General features: G+C 35.3%; 1 protein-coding gene across 3 annotated transcripts in view; it reads right to left on the minus strand.

The window, feature by feature from the left end:
- Positions 1-21225, minus strand: part of TTN (titin) — a 270195-nt gene that overhangs the window by 145476 nt on the left and 103494 nt on the right. For all 3 annotated transcript variants that reach the window (XM_070508508.1, XM_070508506.1, XM_070508505.1), the window contains 33 exons: positions 20525-20734; positions 20237-20314; positions 20067-20093; positions 19594-19653; positions 19203-19286; positions 17549-17605; positions 16520-16573; positions 15225-15629; positions 14690-14752; positions 14175-14252; positions 13939-14016; positions 13259-13342; positions 12948-13028; positions 11845-11928; positions 11368-11451; positions 9246-9329; positions 8937-9017; positions 8711-8791; positions 8460-8543; positions 8098-8199; positions 7557-7658; positions 5623-5703; positions 5361-5429; positions 5042-5125; positions 4791-4874; positions 4422-4505; positions 4116-4199; positions 3294-3374; positions 2771-2989; positions 1485-1562; positions 1203-1277; positions 903-995; positions 41-118 (listed from right to left, as the gene is read on the minus strand). In XM_070508508.1, the coding sequence (XP_070364609.1) occupies positions 41-118; positions 903-995; positions 1203-1277; positions 1485-1562; positions 2771-2989; positions 3294-3374; positions 4116-4199; positions 4422-4505; positions 4791-4874; positions 5042-5125; positions 5361-5429; positions 5623-5703; positions 7557-7658; positions 8098-8199; positions 8460-8543; positions 8711-8791; positions 8937-9017; positions 9246-9329; positions 11368-11451; positions 11845-11928; positions 12948-13028; positions 13259-13342; positions 13939-14016; positions 14175-14252; positions 14690-14752; positions 15225-15629; positions 16520-16573; positions 17549-17605; positions 19203-19286; positions 19594-19653; positions 20067-20093; positions 20237-20314; positions 20525-20734 (3171 nt within the window). The remainder of the gene's footprint in view (positions 1-40; positions 119-902; positions 996-1202; positions 1278-1484; positions 1563-2770; positions 2990-3293; positions 3375-4115; positions 4200-4421; positions 4506-4790; positions 4875-5041; positions 5126-5360; positions 5430-5622; positions 5704-7556; positions 7659-8097; positions 8200-8459; positions 8544-8710; positions 8792-8936; positions 9018-9245; positions 9330-11367; positions 11452-11844; positions 11929-12947; positions 13029-13258; positions 13343-13938; positions 14017-14174; positions 14253-14689; positions 14753-15224; positions 15630-16519; positions 16574-17548; positions 17606-19202; positions 19287-19593; positions 19654-20066; positions 20094-20236; positions 20315-20524; positions 20735-21225) is intronic.

Raw genomic sequence — 21225 nt, forward strand, 5'->3', positions numbered from 1 at the left:
AAAAGACAAACAACACATTAAAATGAGTGTTATTAGGTACCTCTAACAGGTGCGGCTACTTCCTTTTTAGGAACTGGTACTTTTTCTGCAGTGACAACCCTTTTGAGCTTCAGGGGCACTTGAAATATTAAGTATAAGAAAATTTTATTGTCAGAAACAGGCCAATGTGCAAATGCTCGCTTTGTCGTACTTTAAGCAGATAGAATAATTTTGCAAGTGCCTCTCATATGATAGATACACAACTGTTCACCTATAGGAAACTTTCTATGTTCCATGGAAATGATTCTGAACCCCACTGGGATAAAAACACACAGAGGTACTCAAGTAAGTCTCTGGGGTAGCAGAGCTCAATGTGAAACGATGTTAGCGTTCAGGTGTCTCTGCTGGTAGGAAATATCCTTTACTGAGAAGCTAATACTTGTGGATAAGTATACTTCCTGAAATTGTAGAGAAGTTACTTCACACTTAGTAAAAAGCAGAAATAAAGTGCCTAGACACTGAGTTAGCTTTTATTTTTAATCTCCAAAATGACTTTAGAATGAATAAATAGTTACTGAACTATGGTGAATATTGTTATATCATTACATCAATTTAGATAAATCAGGAATGTGCCAAATGGTCACTGATTTTAAGTGCAAACATTCTATTTTATATATACATACATTGTAGCCATGTGGCAAGACACAGCCATTTTATAAGAGGCTGTGGATGTATTTTGAGATAACTTTTTCTTTTAAAGGTAACGTTATCTTCTTATCCTGTATTTACAGATCTTTACATCCAATATCCTCCTAAAGACTAATTTAAAAGACACACAACAGCAAAACAAAGCAAAACATAGCTGCCTTAATTTTTAAAAAGACATTATAACAGACTACTATCTAGGAAGGAAATTATTATACCTTTAGCAGTTGGTTCGGTCACCTGCTCTTTTTCACGTTTGGTAATTGAAATGTGTATTTTTTCCTCAACAACTTTCTTTGCTTCTTCAGTCACTTTAAAGATATTAATTATTGAACAGCATTAAAACCAACCACATAAATACCATGTAAATAAAAATACACGAAAAACTGTGAAAGGTAAGAATCAGGACCAGAACAATACATTCAGTGAAAACAAAGAACAGCAAACAAGGTAGGAAGACGGGTCTACAGAACACAAGTAACAAAGATGGCTTTGGTAGTTGTCACTCTGCAATGTACCTTTGGGTGGCACAGGTTTGAGTTTCTTAGGAATGGGCACTGGTACTTTTTCTTCAGGGACAGCTTTCTTCGGCACTTTAAAATATCAATAGGAATAGATTTAAAAACCTGAACCAGATTTCTTAAGAGTACTAAGAACAAAAAGTTAAGAAATAAGATGTGTAAAGTAACATTCCCAAACACACACACAATTTGTACACGGCCACTTCAACATGTACTTATCGTAGGACAGACACGTGAGAAACACAGGTCTCAGAACTAGTAATATTATTTTCACTCTACCTTTCACTGGTGGGGCCTTTGGCTTTGTGGGAACTGGTTCTTCTTGGACAGGCTTAACTGGGACAGGCTTCTCAGGCTCTTTAAAAGTACATACATGGTATTTAAGGTTAGACTTTAGAATGTAAATAAAAAATAATATTTCTTAAATGGACTTAAAGAATTAAAATAATGTATATTTTATCTACAGTGTAGCCATAGCCTCTAGAGGTGAGTGAGAATCACGGGTCCAAGTAGAATAAAGTCTAAAAGACCTAAATAACCTTTCAGTGCCCTTTCCTCCTTGCTATTAACTTAAATTAGGTAATTGTAACACTCTCTTACACATTAAAATTCTCACTTCACTTCAGGTAGACAACATCATGGTTAAAACTCTTTTCTATGCAACATGGGTTTTTAATGCTATCTGTAAAACTACATAGGACTTTCTCAAAGTTAGGCGATGAAACATCAGAAATTAAGTGAAATAATATTGATTCATTTCAAAATTCCAATAGGAACTTATTATTTGAGAAAAATAAGTTCTTTGGAAACAAAATTATACGCCTACAAATTAATCCTCATTAGATAAAACACAACTGCTTGTGTTAGCCTTCTCTGCTTTTTTTTTTTTTGGTGAGGAAGATTTGACCTGAGCTAACATCCATTGCCAATCCTCCTCTTTTCTTTTTGTGCTTGAGGAAGATCAGCCTTAAGCTAACATCTGTGCCAATCTTCTACTTCACATGTGGGACGCCTCCACATCATGGCTGATGACTGGAGTAGGTCCGCACCCAGGATCCAAACCCGCGAACCCCAGGCTGCCCAAGCGGAGCACACAGAACTTTAAGCAATAGACCATGGGGCCAGCCCCTAACTGTCTTTACTTTTGAGGAGTCTTTGTCAAGTTTTGGTGATGGGAAGCCTGAGAGTAGTATGTTTTCTCAATAGCTTGATAATAATAAGCTTCAGAATGAGAGACATTTAGAAATTTTTAATCATGAATGGTCATGAGCACTTGAATATCAACTCCTAACCTTTTAAAGAAAGAAACTTTTTAGTGACATTTCCCATTTTAGGTATAAGTGAAAATAAGGGGGGAAATAGATTATTCCAAGAACTAAAGTCTAACAATAACCTTAGATTCAGAGAGGGTTTTTTTTTCTAGAAGTTATCCAAGAACAAAATTCTGAATTTGCCAAATGAAACAAAGTTCTTTCCAAATTTCTTTGGGTATCCCAAATTTTATCCTATTCTACTGGAATCTGCACATATTTAATGTGGCTTCAGGTTTGCAGTTTTGCTCATACCTGTGACATATTCTTCACGTTCTTTATACTCTTCATAATGTTCAAATTCACGTTCCTCATATTCATCATATTGCTCATACTCTTCTGTTGGTTCATACTCCTCAAATTCTTTGTAATCATATTCTTCTTCATATTCTTCATATTCCTCTTCCCGTTGTACTGAGACAACCTCTTCTTCTCGGGTATAAGACCATTCTTTCTCTTCTGCTACAGCTACTTCTAGGATAATATTGAAAACAGGCAGCATTTTACTTGAAGCCCATTTAGAGATGAGAGGGACAACGCGCTCTGATTTCATTGTTTGTGATGGTCTCATGCACTGGCTGTGGGAGACCCTGCTTGGGAGACCTGCTGGGCAAGGTATTGCAGAGTATACATCTACCTTTTCCGATTTCCTATGTTAGATTCCCTGCCTTTAGTCAACAATAAGCCAATAAAGAATGGGAGTCAAACTGGGAACTAGTGGGCAAAGAGCTGTGTAGTTTCATGCTTCATTTTATTATTTAGTCAAAGCACAATATACCTTTAGCGAATTGAGGTTCTCTTTTTGGAACTTCAATGGATACCTTTTCTTCTTTAACAGCTCTTTTCCTGATTTCAGCCACTTTAAAAAGAGTAATTATTAAAAGTGAATTGCACGATTCTGAATATATATGTGTTAAAATAAAATTGTGTATGAATAATCCAAGGACAAAGATGACTTATAACCATGCTGGTTGTTTAAATTTTTCATTTAAATGGCAAGAAAAGTCAATAGACTTGGAAATAAACATGGTCTAATATACATATGAACACTTTTTTCTAAGCTACTTAATGCTTCAAAGACAGTGAATAACTTTAGGAAGATCAAGTAGTATTTATAAGAGAGTTAAAAAAAGACAACCAGACAGCATAAACAAAGACTATCAAACAAGCATTAGACAGCAACTTGTGTAACAAATGGTAATTCACCTTAATTCTAAGATATTGTCATAAACTCTATTAGCACAATGTAGAAAATTTAGGATTTAAAAAATTTTAAGTTTCATCAAAGATTTCCACACAGAACAAGCATTTCGGCTGATGAGTTTAGTATATAGACAAATAAAAATATATTAGAAGACAAGCACATTTTAAGGGAAACTACCTACACATGTTTGTGGGGAGCTTCATTTTTTTTTAGAAAAGAAAGGAGAGAGAGAATACTTTCTGGTATCAGATATGTGTAGTTTTAAAGTGAAACAGCATATGCATATTACTTTACTTTATAATACGTATTTAAATTATTTTTTCTAGGGATCCCAATTCTACTAGAATGGTTTCGATATCTATATGCTTATTTTGATTTTTGAGAAAGTTGGTATACCTTTTGTTGGTGGCTCCTCCTCTTTTTTAGGTTTGAGTTTTGGAACTTTCTCTTCTGGAATAGCTCTCTTGGGTTCTTCTGGCACTTTAAAGACAGATTTCACTTTAAAGAGTTGTTTCCCCCATTCAAACCACAAAAAGGCAGTCGTGTAATAGTAACTCAAACATAAAGACTGGACATTTTCATTATTTTACACATAAAACAATAATATAACAATGACAACAAAAACCAACACCCATAGCCAGTGTATTTGGTGAAGAGAAGAGGGAAAGCACACTATTCTGTGGATTGGAAAGCCCCATGTACCTCTTGCTCTTGGAGGCTCCTCTTTTTTAGTTACAGCAACAAGAACTTTTTCTTCCTGGGTAATTTGCATGTGCCTCTCAGTCACTTGAAAGATAATTTTAGTATTAGGGAGTTATAGTACTTAAAGTGGAATTTTAAAAATATATTAGCCAGAAAGTACTGTGATTTTAGAATATAACCATTTGCAAGGTACACACAAATAAACTTCACAACAGGTGAGTAATACTCCGTCCACAGACAAGGCAATAATACACCACGGTCACCAACATACACCAAGAACCTCCATATAAAAAGAGTGACCCAAGGACAGCAGCAAGAGGACAAAGGACAAGACATGTTTCTAGTTTTTGTGCTGGGGATTTCATTTACCTTTGGTGGGGACAGGCTCTTCTATCTTAGCCACTTTTGGAGGAGCCCTTTTTTCTGGAACTGGTTTCTTTGGCTCTTCTGGCACTTAGAAGATATCAGGCAACACAGTCAAACACACAATATGAAAAACACTAAACATAGGCACACATTTTCTTGTTAACGTTATAAAAATCTGAGATTTAACCTTAAACATATCCATTTAAGATTTAAAAAGACAGACAATATTCAAGAATAAAGTAAAACCCATATACCTTTAGCTGGTGGCACCTTTTCCTTCTTAGGAACAGCAGCAGGAAGCTTCTTTTCTGGCACGATTTTCTTAGGTGGTTCAGGAACTTTAGAAAGATTAGGTTTAAGAATATTAGTTTGCATTACAGAAGAAGTGACATTGTTTTGGGCAAAGAACTCACGTGTCGAAAAGATCACACATTTACACAAACATTAATGACTATATTCAGCAAAAAATGTTTGTACATACATGCTGACAAAAACAGGCAATTTCTCAAATGAAAGGCATCATTACAGCTATTAAGACAAGTGATATCACATTTTTTTGAGAGAGAATTGTACCTTTAGCTGGGGAAGGCTCCTCTATTTTAGCAGGAATTTTCGGTTTTGGTACAATTTTCTTCTCAGGCACTTGAAAAGATTATAAAATACATTTGTAGAAATTTCCAGATTTCTTTTTAATACAAATGTAAGGAGTCTTTTTATTTACACAGGATATTTATCAACATTTGTGATACAGACAATAAACCAACTGCAAGAGAACATAAAGAATGGGACAAGCTAAACACACATAGGGCTAGCATTATTTTAAGAGTCTGAATACCTTCTGCTGGCTCAGCTTCCACTCTCTCAGCAATAACGTGCAGCTCTTCCTCCACAACGTATTCCTCAGGCTCTTCCATCACTTTAAAGACATCAGTTTTAAAGAGGATAAGTGGTAGTGTTTTTAATGTTTAACTCTAACTGTAATTTATTACTGCAAAGAGTAATTAAAATAGCAAAAGTTTGACACTTGCCAAACCCCTGATTGTTCGCATTTAGAATATCCAAAGAAGAACATTTTAGCCAAAGCATATGCCTTAATAAAGAGGAAGGGAACTAGGTTCCAGTAGTTTAATTTTCAAGTGCATCATAAAGATGGTGATGCTTGTCTTCACAGGTAGAACAGGACAAATACAAGACAAAACAATTCTAGAGGCTAAATTACCAAGAACACAAGAAGTTGAAGATAAGTTCAAAAAATAACAGAACACTCTAGACGTGAAGGCTGCAAGGCAGAAATGTAAACTTGAGGAGTCGTAAATAGGTTTATGAGAAAGAAAAGACCTGTATTACATATAACAAACCTACTGAGGACATGGAAACAAGCTTTTTTTTTTTTTCCAATTTTGTGGGAGCAAGTATGGTAGAAGAGGCAGGAGTCTTCATATGGTTTTTGAGCTTATGTGTATAAAGTTTATTATACAATAGGAAGAGCTAGTTAAAAACATTAAAAACATATCTCTTTACACTGGACGTAAACTTTACAGGCTACTCATCTTTGCCCTAATCTTTTGGGCCTAATGAAAACATAAGAATATTATAGACTGTCTCTCTTTTTAATTAGAGTTTTATAGTACTGACAGAAACTTACAATGCATACTATCAAAAACTCAAATCCGATTCACGCAATGAGAATGTTCCTTGTTTACGTATGATATTTGGTTTCCTATTTCTGGAAGGGATGGGGCTCTCTTCGAAGCCATCAGATTCCTGACTTTTGCCTGACATCTTGGTCTTTCCCAGGAAGCACAACAGAACTGCTTGGCTTCCTCTCAGGAGTCATGGCCCTTCTTGTTCTGTTCCCAGCCACTCCATTAACACTGCACATCTGGATTTCACATGGTAAAAGTGAGAAGTGGAGAAGGGATGGGGCACCTTTTATGAGCCAGAGATGCACTCGAGAGCATCTAAATGTACAATTCTATTCATCTTTTCATTGGGAAGAGAGTTAGTTTGTTAAGGAACTTACTGACTTCCCTTTAAAGAAGAGCTTCGTTAGAACTTGGGAAAGTTCTTTCAGATATAAGGGTTCAGCCAGCATGCTGGACTTTAGCAGGAAATCTAGTGGTGTCTTAATTGAAAAGGTATCTCAACACTGAAAGAAAGCTTGTTGTTCAGTTCTTAAGAAGTATAGAGAACTAGCATTGTAGGTATAGACAATTTGAATAACAAGTTAATCTAATCAAAGATATTACATAATTGTTTTCTCCATACATAAAATATAGGAAAGCCCTATGTGTTCAGTGCTTCCCTCTCAAGCATGGCCTTGACTTCTGGAATGTAATAAGGTAATATAATTTCTTGTTCATTTAAAAACTGAGTCAGGACACATTAGTGAGTTGTGCTATCAACATCATGTTACCCAGGTTTTAGACATCAGACGACCAAGGGGAAGATTATGCCAGTCCACCAACCAAAACCAGTTCTGTCTAATGAGAGGACAAATGTGTATGGAGAAACCTGCCCTATTAGTCACGTACAAACATGAAGACTCTTTTTCCATACAGTCAGGTAAGACGAGACGTAAAACAAATACATTTGGTGTTTACTCTAAGTAATGCTCCTGAATCTTGTGTTTCGATCAAGAGATACATTTACTGAGGCCAATAGATGTTCACTGAATTTGTGTCACTTTCAATAATCTGATACACAATCTGTGAAAGAAAGCAGCTCGTCAGGACTACACACCATCTCTAGCTTATTTGTATCATTTACCTTCATATTCTGTAACCTCCGCTTCCTCCTCCTCTCTTTCTTCTTCTCTATAAACTGAAATGGACACTCTTTCCTGTTCTTCTGAATAACTCCATTCTTCCTCTGCAGATATTTTAAAAGATAAGATTTAATTTAAATTTAGCCTCCTGAAATACTGATAGTAGCCAGGTGTTTCCTACAGATGGACAATGGTTTTTCTATCTACTTCGGATGTGGCTTCACAGTGCTTCCTCATTACAAGAAGGAAAGAGCTGATTTAAGAGGAGGAGACAGTATAGCCCAAGACTGAGAAGAATATTCAGATTGTGTCTAAGTCTGGCCACTTTCACGATTATCACATTTTCAGCACCTCATTCACTTTCTTAGAATGACTCAAGATCAACGCAGATACAAAAGACTCAGTCTCAGAAGGTTACAACAAGTAGACACTGATAAGGACAACTTCTAACGTAAACAATCTCATCTGGAACAAAGAAAAGACTTCGAGGAAACACACGCAAACTCAATTCTCCCCTCACTTCGGATTATATAGATTATATACCTTCGTGCCGCATGACTTCCGTTCTTTGAGGAACTGCAACGGATAGTTTTTCTTCGGCAAAATATCTTTTTTCTTCTACGACAGCTTTCTTAGACACTTCGGCTTTAAAAAAGCATTAAAGTTGAAGTTTAAAAATCAAGAATCTTAACAATTCTCTCTCCCTAGAGTTTGGAGAAGATTTGCACAGTATACAACTTCCACTAGCAAAATGGGAAAACAAGTTACATAACATATCACGAGTCTATACACACAAAAATTCTATCAGAAGAGAGACAAAGGGTCAGCAGAAGAAGACACCAGAGAGAAGTAGCAAGAATTCCCAGGCTCATAGATTGTCGTCAGAAGCTTGAGACAAGTCCTACCTCGGGGAGGAGGAGCTTTCTTAGGGACAGGAACTGGTACAGGAACTTTCTCCTCTGGGACGGGTTTCTTAGGCGGAGCTGGCACTTTAGAAACATTATGCACTTTTAGAACTTCAGTTATTTCATTGAAGCCCAACACAAAACACAGATATACACCCACAATGCACTCACATCACAAAACTAACAAAATATTGTTTGTCTTGGAACATAATATTATAAACATGATTCTTGGAAAGATGGAGAGATGGTACCTTTTGGTGGTGGAGCTTCTTCCTCTTTCCGAGGAACAGGTCTTTTTTCTTCAGGAACTTTCTTCTTTGGTATTTCTGGCACTTAAAGGATAGTATTGGATTTTAAAATTCTCAGAAAGGCAAAATAAATGAGCAATATAGAACTGGCAGGCCGATTAAAGAAGACATGCAATTAAAGAAGCTTGAAGGAAAGACAAAGTTATTTCATGGAGATGGGATGAGGTACCTGCTGGTGGTGGAGATTCCTCTCTTTGAGTAACAATGGTTACTTTTTCTTCTGTGACAACCCTCTTCTGCACTTCAGCAACTTGAAAAGACAATTTTTAGAGTTGACTTTATATTTTCCAAAGTAGCTAATGTACAGGTATTTTGTACGAAAGAAGGCCGGTAGACAGACACATCTGTTGAATTCTCACTCATATTATAAAACATTCATTTTGAATTTAACTGACTCAGTTAACAGATAATTAAACACAAAAACGTTTTGTATTCAAGACATAAAAATAGGACTTCTTTACTAAGTAAGTCACTGTACCTTTAGCTGGTGGAGCTTCCTTTTTCTTTGCAACAGGAACAGGAACCTTCTCTTCAGGGACAGGTTTCTTTGGCACCTCTGGGACTTAAAGTTTTTAAAACAGAATGTTAGTTTATACACATATCACTTTTATGAATGGACATAGGCACATACACAAATCTTTATGTAGCTCATTAATGTTGCTATAGATTCGCTATGCATCAGCAAAATAATGCAGAAAATTAAACTGTAATGTTATAAAGGTCACAATGTGATAAGTGTCACAAATAATGTTATAGAGGCATGCAGGCAATTAAAAATGAATTAAATACACAGAAGGATATGTACAGAATTCTTTCTTTATATATTGGTACACTTTCGATAAAAACAAATTAGTCCATGATTACACAAACAATATAGAGTATGGATATAAGATACAGAAAAATCTCTTTATACTTTGTATTGAGAAATGGAATCCATAATGACAATGGGTTTAATTTATCTAAGATAGCTTAAACTAAGACATCTTTAGAATAGTTGTGTCTATATCAGTTGCTATTCTTTTTTCCATTTATCTTCTGATTTTTTTGGTGCACCTGTGGTGTATTCAAAATTCAGGAAACACTCTCATTCTAGAGTAAGGCTCTCAATCTGATATCCATGTGTCAATGGCTTTGGAGAGCTCTGTATACAAAATTCTGTGGGTATGCACACATGTGCTTTTCTCTAAGAGGCTCCATAGTTTTCAACAGGATCTCTGACCCAAAAAAGGTTTACAATGGGTTTAGTTTATCTATTGTAGATGTTGATGATGGTGAATTTTTAATTGGCAGATGTATTTTAACAGTATGCATTACTGGCAACAATTGTTTCCATTCTAGATAAGATATTGGCAGTTTTTGTGAGCCTCTGCACTCTACACCTGCATTGGCAACGTCTTGATGTAATTCTACAGGTATACACTTGTGTGTGTATATATTGTTATATACACATGCGATGTTTATTGATATATACATGTTACTATATGTATCCGTTTTCATGGAGAAATAAGACATGCCGCTGTGTCTCTTTCAGGAGTGATCAAGTGGCTTTGGAATTAGTATTGGTTTTAGTAATATGACATTTTCATTACAAGCATTATAGTTTATTTTCATCTAACTGTTATACTTTAATGATTACATAATCAGAGATAATTTTTAAAAAATCATTTGATTAAAAAAAAAAAGGCCTAGAATTCTGAAAGAGACAAGAGTTTGAGACAGAGGGAAGCAGATTTGATTCAGGAAGAAAATAGAAACATTGGGAAGCCAGGCAAAAGGAAACACTAAAATGTATGATTTCAGTGAGCCTGGTTTCTCCTAAATTGGATGATGTTGAATTCTTTCTGAACCTCCTTACAACTGACCAGATGTGTGCAGTTTGTAGCTTCACTGCCTCCATAAAGCAGTGTCTTTTATCCCTAAAAACCAGAAAACAAACAAACCAAATCCAAAAAACCAAAGCAAGGGATCAGCAGATTTGAATGCAAACATTACCTATACGCAAGATCTCTGACTAGCTAATTAGATAACAACAGTCATGGCAAATACTGACGTTTAATTAAAGTCAAGTGAAAGTAAATGTCAAAAATGGAAATGTTTCCAACTCTTCAAGACTCGCCACGATTGACTTTTCAGAAGAGTGGCCGTTACTAGCAGCACTGTGTGCATCTTGATGTAGTTAACACTCAGTTCTGCCAAACACTCTCCAGTTGTCGGTCTTTGCATCTCATCGTAACTCGTGAAAGTGTTTTTATAAAGAAAATGTCACGTAGATGAGGGATGAAAGAGTTTTTTCCTAGAAACATGCCTGTAGAGAACAAGTTTCATAAATGTTTCTTCTTTCTCTAAGAGAAGAAAGACATTAAAAATTTTGGATAGGAGTCTGACTTAGTTACTTCTTTAATAACACTTTCTGGTGGGGCTTTGGAATGTTCAGTATCGTGAATAGCGTATGTCAAGAGTGACCCCTGAAGCTGATAAACAAATGAAAAACACAGGAGCACGTAAGAGACACAAAATAGAAAGACAGCACAGCACGTATGAAGACCGTATAACGCCAAGCACTGGGACTAAGGGCCGCCCCAGGAGCAGCTCTGGTGTACCTTTTGGGGGAGCAGCAGGTTCCTTCTTGGGTACAGGAACAGGCTTTTTCTCTTCTGGCACAGGTTTCTTGGGAACTTCAGGAACTTTAAAGATACCATTGTTGAAACAATATTGAGACTTCTATTCTTCTCAGACATTTAAGATTACATTAAAGCATAAATCCTCAGTAAGAGTGTAAGAATTTAGGATGTAATTTAATACGTTCTATCTGTGTTGGAAATGTATGCCAAATACATCAATACCGTAGAGACATTAACATACGTATGTGAAGCAAAGACCCAATTAGCATGGTCTGGAGTCTAAACACGTTACTGATACTTGTATAATGCACTACCACACATTAACGAAATCAGCATGGACAGAATTAAGGACACTACAAATAGTTTACAAATGCTATTTTGTTAATACACAGAGCTCACAGAAAAAGATACAAGAAGACAGACACTAAGAAGTCTTTTTCAAAAATACTACTCTACCTTTGGCTGGTGGGGGTTCCACCTTTTTAGGAATGGGAACAGGGAGCACTTCTTCTGGGGCTGGTTTCCGAGGTGGCTCAGGGACTTAAAAAAAAGTGCCATTTTTGAGACATTGTGCATTTTGACTATAAGGCACATGTTGTTACAAGACTTAGAATTAAAATAAAGAGTAGACATTTCCCTTTTACACCAATTGAATGAAAGAGAATTATATGTTGGAAACAAGGCTAAAGGGAAACGGACAAGGCTAATTGGAAAATGCGATTAGAAATTGTGCTAATTAGAAAATGTGATTGCTATTCACCTGAAACTGCAGGAGCCGCCACTTTCCTAGGAACAGGCAGGAGCACCTCTCCCTCAGAGGTGCTCCTGTCTGTTCTCAGACACCAGATTTGGAAACTTTTATAACGCAGCTGCGTTAAAACAACTGTATTAGGTTATCTTAAATGTTTAAAAAGTTGACTTGAGCGGAAGAGGGGGCGGAGCCCTAATTTGTAGCAGCTGCGGATTTCCGATTTCCGATTTCCAGGGTGGTGTAAATACGCCCGCTGTGACGTCATTGCCGCGGACTTGAGAAGAGGAGCGCAGCAGCACACCATTATCTAGTATTTCCGCCGAATAGATACAATAGACGGAAACAACCTCAGAAACGTAGGTAATAGTAAAATACAGTAAAACAGGAACTCATGAGTTTTCAGTATTTATTACCATCTTGTTTTAATATAGGTTATTTAATTGTAAGTTTATATAATTTAACTTTTAATCATGGAGGTGTTAAACACTGGGCAGCAAAATTCCTGAAAATTTAACCATCTGCTCTGGTGAGCTGGTATGAGCTGGCTCCAGGACACGGTATTTCTATTTCCAAATAGTTGGTCACTAGATGGTAAATTCCCTGAAGCAGGGAACAGAGCCGCCATTCATTTTCATTCCTCTCTCTGGTGCCCTCCTCACAGTCTTCCTATCCCCCGGTAATGTCCTTTGTACATAGTGACTAGAGGTCTGTTGACTGTGTGACCAAATCTATTATGCAATATTAACATATTCAGATGTTTCCTATGGAATTCTTAAAAGATTTTAAATTTAGGATGAATCACTAGTACCTTTAGGTGGAGGCTCAATCTTTTTGGAAACAGCAACTTGAATTTTCTCTTCGGTAACAGTTTTCTTTTGTACCTTGGGGACTTTAAAAAATGTAAATTATAATTACTGATATGCCATGTTGTGGGTGGTAATTGTAATTTACAAAGAATATTGAAATACAAAATAAAACAGAGACAAATGTGAAATGAAAAGATGACAGAGAATTACAAGGAGAGAGATGCCTACACAATTACAAATTAGATAAGAAGAGGGATATAAATTCATCTAAAGTCCTTCCATTTGAGCCCCCAAATTCAAATTTGCCTTATACCTGTGACTGACACCTCTTCCTCTGTGTGAGAAGCAAAGAACTTTTCTTCTGAAATAACCATCTTCTCTGTATGCACAGCTGGTACTTTAAAGAGAGTATTTCACATTAGTATTTCTTTTTCTAGGACAAGACACCAGATCAAATACATAGATCGTACACTATATTTAAGTGTTTAGACACAGAATGAGTGCGTTAATATAACAGCTTGGCAACAAACTCAGTATTGATAGGAAGAAAAATCATGTTTTGATCTATAGGGACAAACAACCCACACAGCCTTTATAAAACATTACTGAATGGGAATCAAATAGACACTTCTTCACATGTAATGTGGTGCTTTTCCAAATCCTTTAGGGTCTATTTATATAAATGAGAGGATGAGGAATATTATGTGCAATGGAATGCATTACATAGTGAAGTCAGCAGATTACTCATTAAACAGAAAATCTTCCTTAAATAAAAAAGTTTGTAATTTTAAAGTAAAACTAGAAGCAAAGGTGGAGGATGTTATTATTTACTTAAATTATACGTATGTGCAACTCAACATAAAATATATATTACATAAGAATGTCTACTTTCGTGGTTTCAGATTTGTGAATTGTTTAGTAATATATGTACACATATCCATACACACAAATAAAAATGTTTAAAACTTGTAGCTGAAATACTAAGATGTGTACCTTTCACTTCAATAACTTCTTCCTGCACTGGAGTCCGGGAAGGTTTTTGTGGAACAATCTTCTTTGAAACTTCGGGTACTTAAAAAATATGTGCAAATATATTTGTATTGCAAGGAATATTGCTTTGCACAAAATTTAAGATAGTTTAGATGACTATATAAATAATTAACGTGAATAAATATAAATAAACAGATTATTTGTGTATATGGAGCTAGAAATGTTTTAAATGATAATACCTTTGGTGACTTGAACTTTTGCTTCCTCCACTCTTCGAGAAGTCTTTTCAATTTTTTCAACTACTGGCTTCTTTACAACTGCAAGCATTTTAAAGAAATTGCAGTACTTTTAGAATTTCTGTTAAAATACCCTCTCTCTCTCTCTCTCTCTCTCTCTTTTTATCTCTCTCTCTCTCTCTATATGTATGTATATATATATGTATATATGCATATATATGTATACTTTTTTTTTAGAGGGAGACAAGTTTGGTGCTCTGAACTTTAAGTACACGTTTCTGGACATCAGGTATTTTGGTTATGCTTTATTTTATATTTACCTTAACCATCTTTTTATCATCGTTTTATTTTTGCATTAAATGAATTAGATGGATATTCTAAAAAAAATCATGATATAATAAAGCTTAGAGAAGAAGTCATACATATTGGATTGAACTGGTGATTTATACATCTTTTCCAAACAAGCCAGCATAATGATGTTGATGCTCTGATCTATTTAAATAATTCCAATTACATACCTTTAGGAGGTGGTGCTTCTTTCTTTTCAGGCACTTTTGCTGGAATTTTTCTCTCATGTGGTTCTTTAACAAAAACACAGGAAAAAGAAGTGATGCTTAAGGAGGTAAGTTCCAGATGGTTGTATTAATTGCAAATTAAATAAGTTAAGAATAATATACAATTGTGTAAAGTATTGTATTGGGGATCTTTATTGCTAACATGATTTCTCTGGCTGAACTTAGAAGCAGGATCAAGCAGAGATGCAATGAGGCAGTGAAAGTAAAACTTGAACTTCTGTATCAGAAAATAGCACTTGGAATTAGTCTTAGTAATAGGACTAAATGATTCAACTTACAACGTCAAAGCATGAAAGTTACTGTAAAAAAAATGATTCTTTTAAAGATTAAGTTTCCAGAGATTTCTAAACTTAAGAAATGGAAATGATCATTTTATGTATTTCATATCTATTGCAAGTCAGGTAAATAACATTGAAAATATAGTGAACTGAGCAAAAATGAGGAAAAGAGAAAAAAAAGTCACCCAATTTATACATACCTTCATAAACCTCCTTTTGAACTTGAACTGCTTCTCTTTCTTGGTAAGTCTCCTCCCACTCTTCCTCCCCTTCGTCATAACCTTCTTCCCTTTCATAGTATTCTTGCCCTGCTTCAAAATCTTCTTCCCATTCCTCATGAACTTCCTTTCTGGTTTCTACCTTGGTCTCTTCATAGTCTTCATCTGGTTCTTCGTAGTAAGGTTCTTCATATGGCTCCGTGTATGGTTCCACTTCCAGTTCGTCATATGGTTCTTCCAAAGATTCGATGAAAAGTTTTTTCTCCTCATAGACTGCTCGCTTTTTCTCATACACAGCTTCTTTTTCTTTCTGAACCTCTTTCTGTCTGGTTATGGTCATTATTTTTACTTCTTCAGCCTTGGAGGATACGTCAATAATTTCAGGAGCTAAAATAAAGAAATGAATAAATGGAAAGATTATATTAGTATATTAATTATATCCCCACAATTACTTCACTAAACGAAAGTCCAGGTAATCAAACAATATCAGTGTCTCAGATCTCAGTATTACGCTGATAATTTATGTTTTCTTTGTATTGGTTCCGTTTAAATTTTTGTTGTCTATGGAACGCAATATAGAGTATCAAGATGCACTCTACTCTTAATTTGAGGACTTTTCCAGAGTGAACAAAATGGCATTCACTGAATATTATCAAAAGGACACATCTTCCATTGTTCTATGCAGAGAACAATGAGAACTCCAGTTTGCAAACCCCCTAGTTTCCCATGGGATATTTTAATATTTGATCATTTAATTGAATTTATATTTAATGTTTCTGCAGTTAATCTCTATTTACATTTCCAATTGTTCTTTTGAGAACATTTCTAATTTTAAGCTACATTTTGATAGTCGAACATGACTCTTTAGTCAATTTAATAAAGATAATATTTAAAATTATGTAACCAAATCAATTAGTTACTTTTATATAAAAACTTTTCAAAAATCTTTAAGGCTAACATGATTTATACGATCCTTACATTTGTGTCAGCTACAACTGAAACCATAAGGGATGACCCCTCCCTTTCTAGCCCTCACCACTTCTTCCCCTGTGTCCATTGTGCTGTGGCTGCATAAACATCTCCCTGGGTTTCCTTTCCTGGGATTGGAACAATGTGAAGTAGCCATCATTTCTAGTGCTAATCTTAATATAGCAGAAAAGACTCTACAACTTTACAATAAGATAAAAGCCTAATATTTAAAAATAAGAATACACAGCAGAGATGCAAATCTCAGGAATAAATAGAATACAAATATTTAATAATTTCTTTTCATTTACCTTTGGCTGGAATTAAGGCAGTGGGAGGCGGGGGCTTCTTGGCAACCTCTGGGACTTTAAAAACATAAAATACATGTTTATTTTTAGATTTGCATTATTTAATGTTTACTACTCCCGTGCACCCGTTAGTCAGTTGTATGATCTGTGACTACTACTAATATACCAAATGCTTTTATAATTTCCAAATTTAGCTCCCCAGAAATGCTATGCAACGCCATGTTAATGAAAATGTACAGAAAGGCTGAAGTTTGATTCTGGTTTAGGTTGATTTAAAATAATTTAAAGTAACATGACGAGAAGATTCAATATGTCTAGTGCTAAAAAATAATGCATGTTTAATTTTTTGAATGATTAACTGTAAAGTTCAGGAAATATCCCTGCTCTTTTAGCTTCCTCTTATTCTAGAACATTTCACAAATGACCACTCAGAAGAAAGTCTCAGTGATTGGTGTCTCGTGCTCTTGGGTGCTCCTTCTTGGAGGAGATTCTGTACTCTAATCTTAGTCAAACGGGTAGAAACTATTTGTTTAAATGTAGTTATCCAATCTTCTTCCTAAACGCTTCCAGGATATAGTGAAAATTAAAGTAATTGAATTGACTCTCCTTCAAAATTATTTTTTCTGCAAGTATCAACATTTAGCTCAAGTGAACCAGGAAGGATTCTGAGTCGGGCTGGAGCAGCCACTTGACATTGGCATCAGCCTTTGACCTTCTGCTGTGGTGACTTGATCAAGACCAGCTGTTGGACTAGAGGGCAGTGGCTTCTGGAAATTACCATCCAGAGATAACATGAACCCTCTGGGTTGACATTGCATGCCATGGGCAGACAATGGCACAGGAGGTCCGGGGAGAAAAAAAGAAAATTGAGAAAGAGAGAATGAGGACTGAGTCAAAGAAAAGGCTGAGAGTGAGTGAAAGGAGAGGTACCATCAAACTCTCACCTTCCTCCAACCTCCTCTATTTGAGATTTAAAATTTTTAACTAAGAGAACACCAGTACGTCTAAATTTTGATTAATTAATTATAATACCTTTAGGCGGCGGTGCCTCTTCTTTGGGCTTTGCGACTTTCTTGGCTTTTTTGGTCACTAAAAAATAAGATGTCAGATGTCAATAACTAAACTATTTTCACGAAACTAGGAGGTTTATTGAAGTATTTTATTTTTTCATATGTTTTGATAGTAACAAGAGATTCTGCACATTATTGCAAGATACTTGTTTCAGAAAGATCTTGGACTAGAATGCAGAAAAGTTTTTTTTGAGGGAGATAGAATGTGTGGGGAATCTTACATCCTCACTGATTTTATGCCCGCTTAGAGTTAAAGTTTTCAGAACATCCTGAGTGAATCTAAGTGATATCATCGATAGAAAAGGTACACATTTCCATTTTTGTTTCACGTAGGTAAGAACACTTTAAATTTGTCAGGAAGAAGACTAACAAGTGAATTAGTGTCCTATCTATAATATATTGTGGAATTTTTCTTTTGGTGCTGATGTTATACCTTGATCACTGCCGCCGATCACAACTTGATTATGGCTCCTAGTATTCATGACTAAATAACACTGTTGTTAATTTTTAAAATATGATTTAATTTCTTGAGTTTCCCCTGTGGGTACTCAAACTTAGCCATGTTGACACTAACCCTCAAAGAATAAATCACTTATTAATTCATTAAGATAAATTATTATTCCTGACAACAAATATAAGTGGAAATCTAATTAATGATCTTTGAGTCTTGTTTCTCTCTGCCAAAAGAAGTAGATGAAATATATTTAACTATGTTCATACAGATTATAAAAATGCTTTTCTTTGTTATTGAGTGGTATTAGTCACAAAATTGGAAGTTATTTTTTTTTTTTTAACTGAATTTCCCCTGAGGCTGGCTGAAAACTAGCTCAAGTTTTTGACACCAGCTGTAGTGGATATTAGGGGATGAGCCGGTCAAACCCTGGAAGCCAGTACAATAGTGGCTGTGGAAAAATGTGACTTTGGTATGCAGAATTTTTTCTGATGATGCCAGGAGAATTCTGAAAGCAATTCTGAGCTCCCCAGAACTCCAGAAAGTCCCAGGCAGTCTGTTGACTGATTTAGTTGAGCAGTTTTGGGGCACAAATAGTACAATTTATCTATTGAAATATTTGAGAGGGGCAATTCCCTGGTACACTCAAGAGCTCCTTATTGGTGAGTGAATTCCTTTGCTTTAAAAAAATCAAATATATAAATACTCTAAATCGTATTTTTTGTAACAAAATAGTGAATTTTAAAGAGAAGTTGACATTGTAATTGGGAAGAAAACCAAACTGTATTTTGTAACTTGACCATAAACTAGTATGTTTTATTTCCATAAGCTTCACTAGAAATTGATTCCATTATTTTATTGTTATGTGTGTAGTTAGGAAAATAGGAAACGTGAAATCAGTTTGCCATTAATGTTTAAGTGATTCCATTAAACTAACATATTTTAATAGTAAGCATCGCATTTGGTTTGTCTGATGATTTTCAGAATTTTAGGCACATGTCTTACACATTTAGTTAGTTAATACTTAGAGCAAATAATTTATATTTTGATAGACAATTCAACCTAGTGACCACTAGAGGGCCAATGTGTTGCATTAAATAACATTTTCCAGGCCTGCAATAGTTAAATTTGGTATTTTGACATTTAGGAAGATAACATGTAATACCTTCAACACGTTTTGCTGGTGGTTTCTTTTCTTCAGGTGCTGGTAGTAACAGAGGGATAGGAGGAATAGCCGTAGGAGGGATTTCTGAAGAAAATAAATGGCATCATCAGTAAAACAGTTTGGTTCCCTATTTTGTGTGGAGTATAAGGAAAAGTCTCAACACATTTCTTTCAGTACTTCAAAGATGTTATAGTATGAATTCATCAACCAGAACAAATAAAAGTAGCATATATTGATAATTGTAACTACTCTTTTGCTTTGAGTTTTAATTACACAGCAAAGACTATGACATGGCAGGATCTGTTGCTCTATGCTCTGGTTTGGCATTGCTGATTTCCTAGTGGTGGAATGTTGCTGCTTCTAGCCAAGGCATCGTGATGCTGGGTCTTACCATCTGGTGGCACTGCTCTGATAGGCATGGTTGGGATTGGAACTCTGGAGTCAGGAATATCTGAAAAGGGACATTTAATGATAAGCAGAGGGAGACTGAAAACATAGATATTTACTAGACAACTAAGATGTGTTTGATTGTCAGGCATTTCCAACAGCAGCATCTAACATGTAGACACAAAGATATTAGGATTCTTTTGAATGCAACCACATATGCAAGTTTATTCCCTGGGAAAGTTTGTTTTTTTCTATGGCCACACCATTTGGCGTGATCCTAGATATCAGTTGAACGTAACCTTATTCTCTCTAATTTCCCAAATTGTACTATTTTCCTGATAATAATTTTACTGAATAATATTTTATTGAAAAAAATAATATTTTTAGTTTGGCAATAATAATTTTAGTTTGGCTTCCATCATTTACAAAATCACATTGAATGTACTGTAAGCAAGGATTTTTTTTTTTTTAACTTACCAGGAGGCTTCATCTCAAGTTTGATTTCTGAAAAAGAGAAAAAAAATTACATTTTGGTATTTAGGATTACATTAATTGTATTTAAAATTACATTTTGTATTTGCGTTTTGTCTGTGCAAGCTACTTTGCTTTGAAGATTGCAATCTGATTTTCCTGTGGTGTTTTCTGACCTTTGGTTGTTAAGTACAGCTCTGCCGTGCTTCTCGCTTCACCTCTTGGCTCCAGGCGAGCAATTACTGAATAGACACCTAAGGAAGAGAATCATCAAAGTTTTGCTTTCTGATATCTTTGTAAATAACACTCTTTGTTTAAATATAGTATGTATTTACTCATACATGTCTTTCCTAACAAAGTATTCTATATAGAATTACAGAATATGAATGTAAAGTAGGGTAGAAATATATAAAACAGATAAGGTTTAAATCATATATTCACAGGGACACTGTCAATTAAATTACCTTCATCATCTGGGGTCACATTGTGGATGGTCATATAATGGCAGCGACCATCATTTCTAAAGTTGTATTTCTGGCTCTCGGTCAGTTCTGTTGGTCCTTTGTACCATGTTACAATGGCGTCGTCGAAGGACACTTCACACTCAAAGGTGGCAGATTGATGCTCACTCACCACAATGTTCTGTATGCGTTTCGTAAACTGAATTGGTTCAGCTGTTTAAGCACAAAGAAAGTTCAAAGTTAGATTGTATAGGGAGGCATTTCTTTCACTGTGCTTTCCCCCCAGATATTTAAAGTCTCCATCTTTTTATCCAATTGGAAAATAGCCAAAAGGGCTAAAGATATAAAACAAGAAGAAAATGCTTTTCTTTGCATCAGTAACCAAAAATTTTCTCAATACTTAAGTGTATTCCTGCAGGATCAATGTAGGAAATTGTAAAGAAATCCCTGAGAGTCCTTAAATACTTACATGAAGGCAATGGGCAAGGGTGCTTGTAACCCAAAAGCCAAATTAAACTTTAAAAATGTTAGTGAAATGAGGGGGTTCAAGGTAAAGGGAACATAAACTTAATTTTACTCTACAATCTATTCCCCTTTGAAATTCTTTCTTTCCTCAGTAAAATAATTTTGCTACTCAGGATCTAGAATTGTATGTTATCTAATGTGTATAACTTTCCCCATGAAATAATTTCAAACTCAATAGG

The sequence above is a fragment of the Equus asinus genome, chromosome 4 (genome assembly GCF_041296235.1).
Source record: "Equus asinus isolate D_3611 breed Donkey chromosome 4, EquAss-T2T_v2, whole genome shotgun sequence".
Lineage (NCBI taxonomy): Eukaryota > Metazoa > Chordata > Mammalia > Perissodactyla > Equidae > Equus > Equus asinus.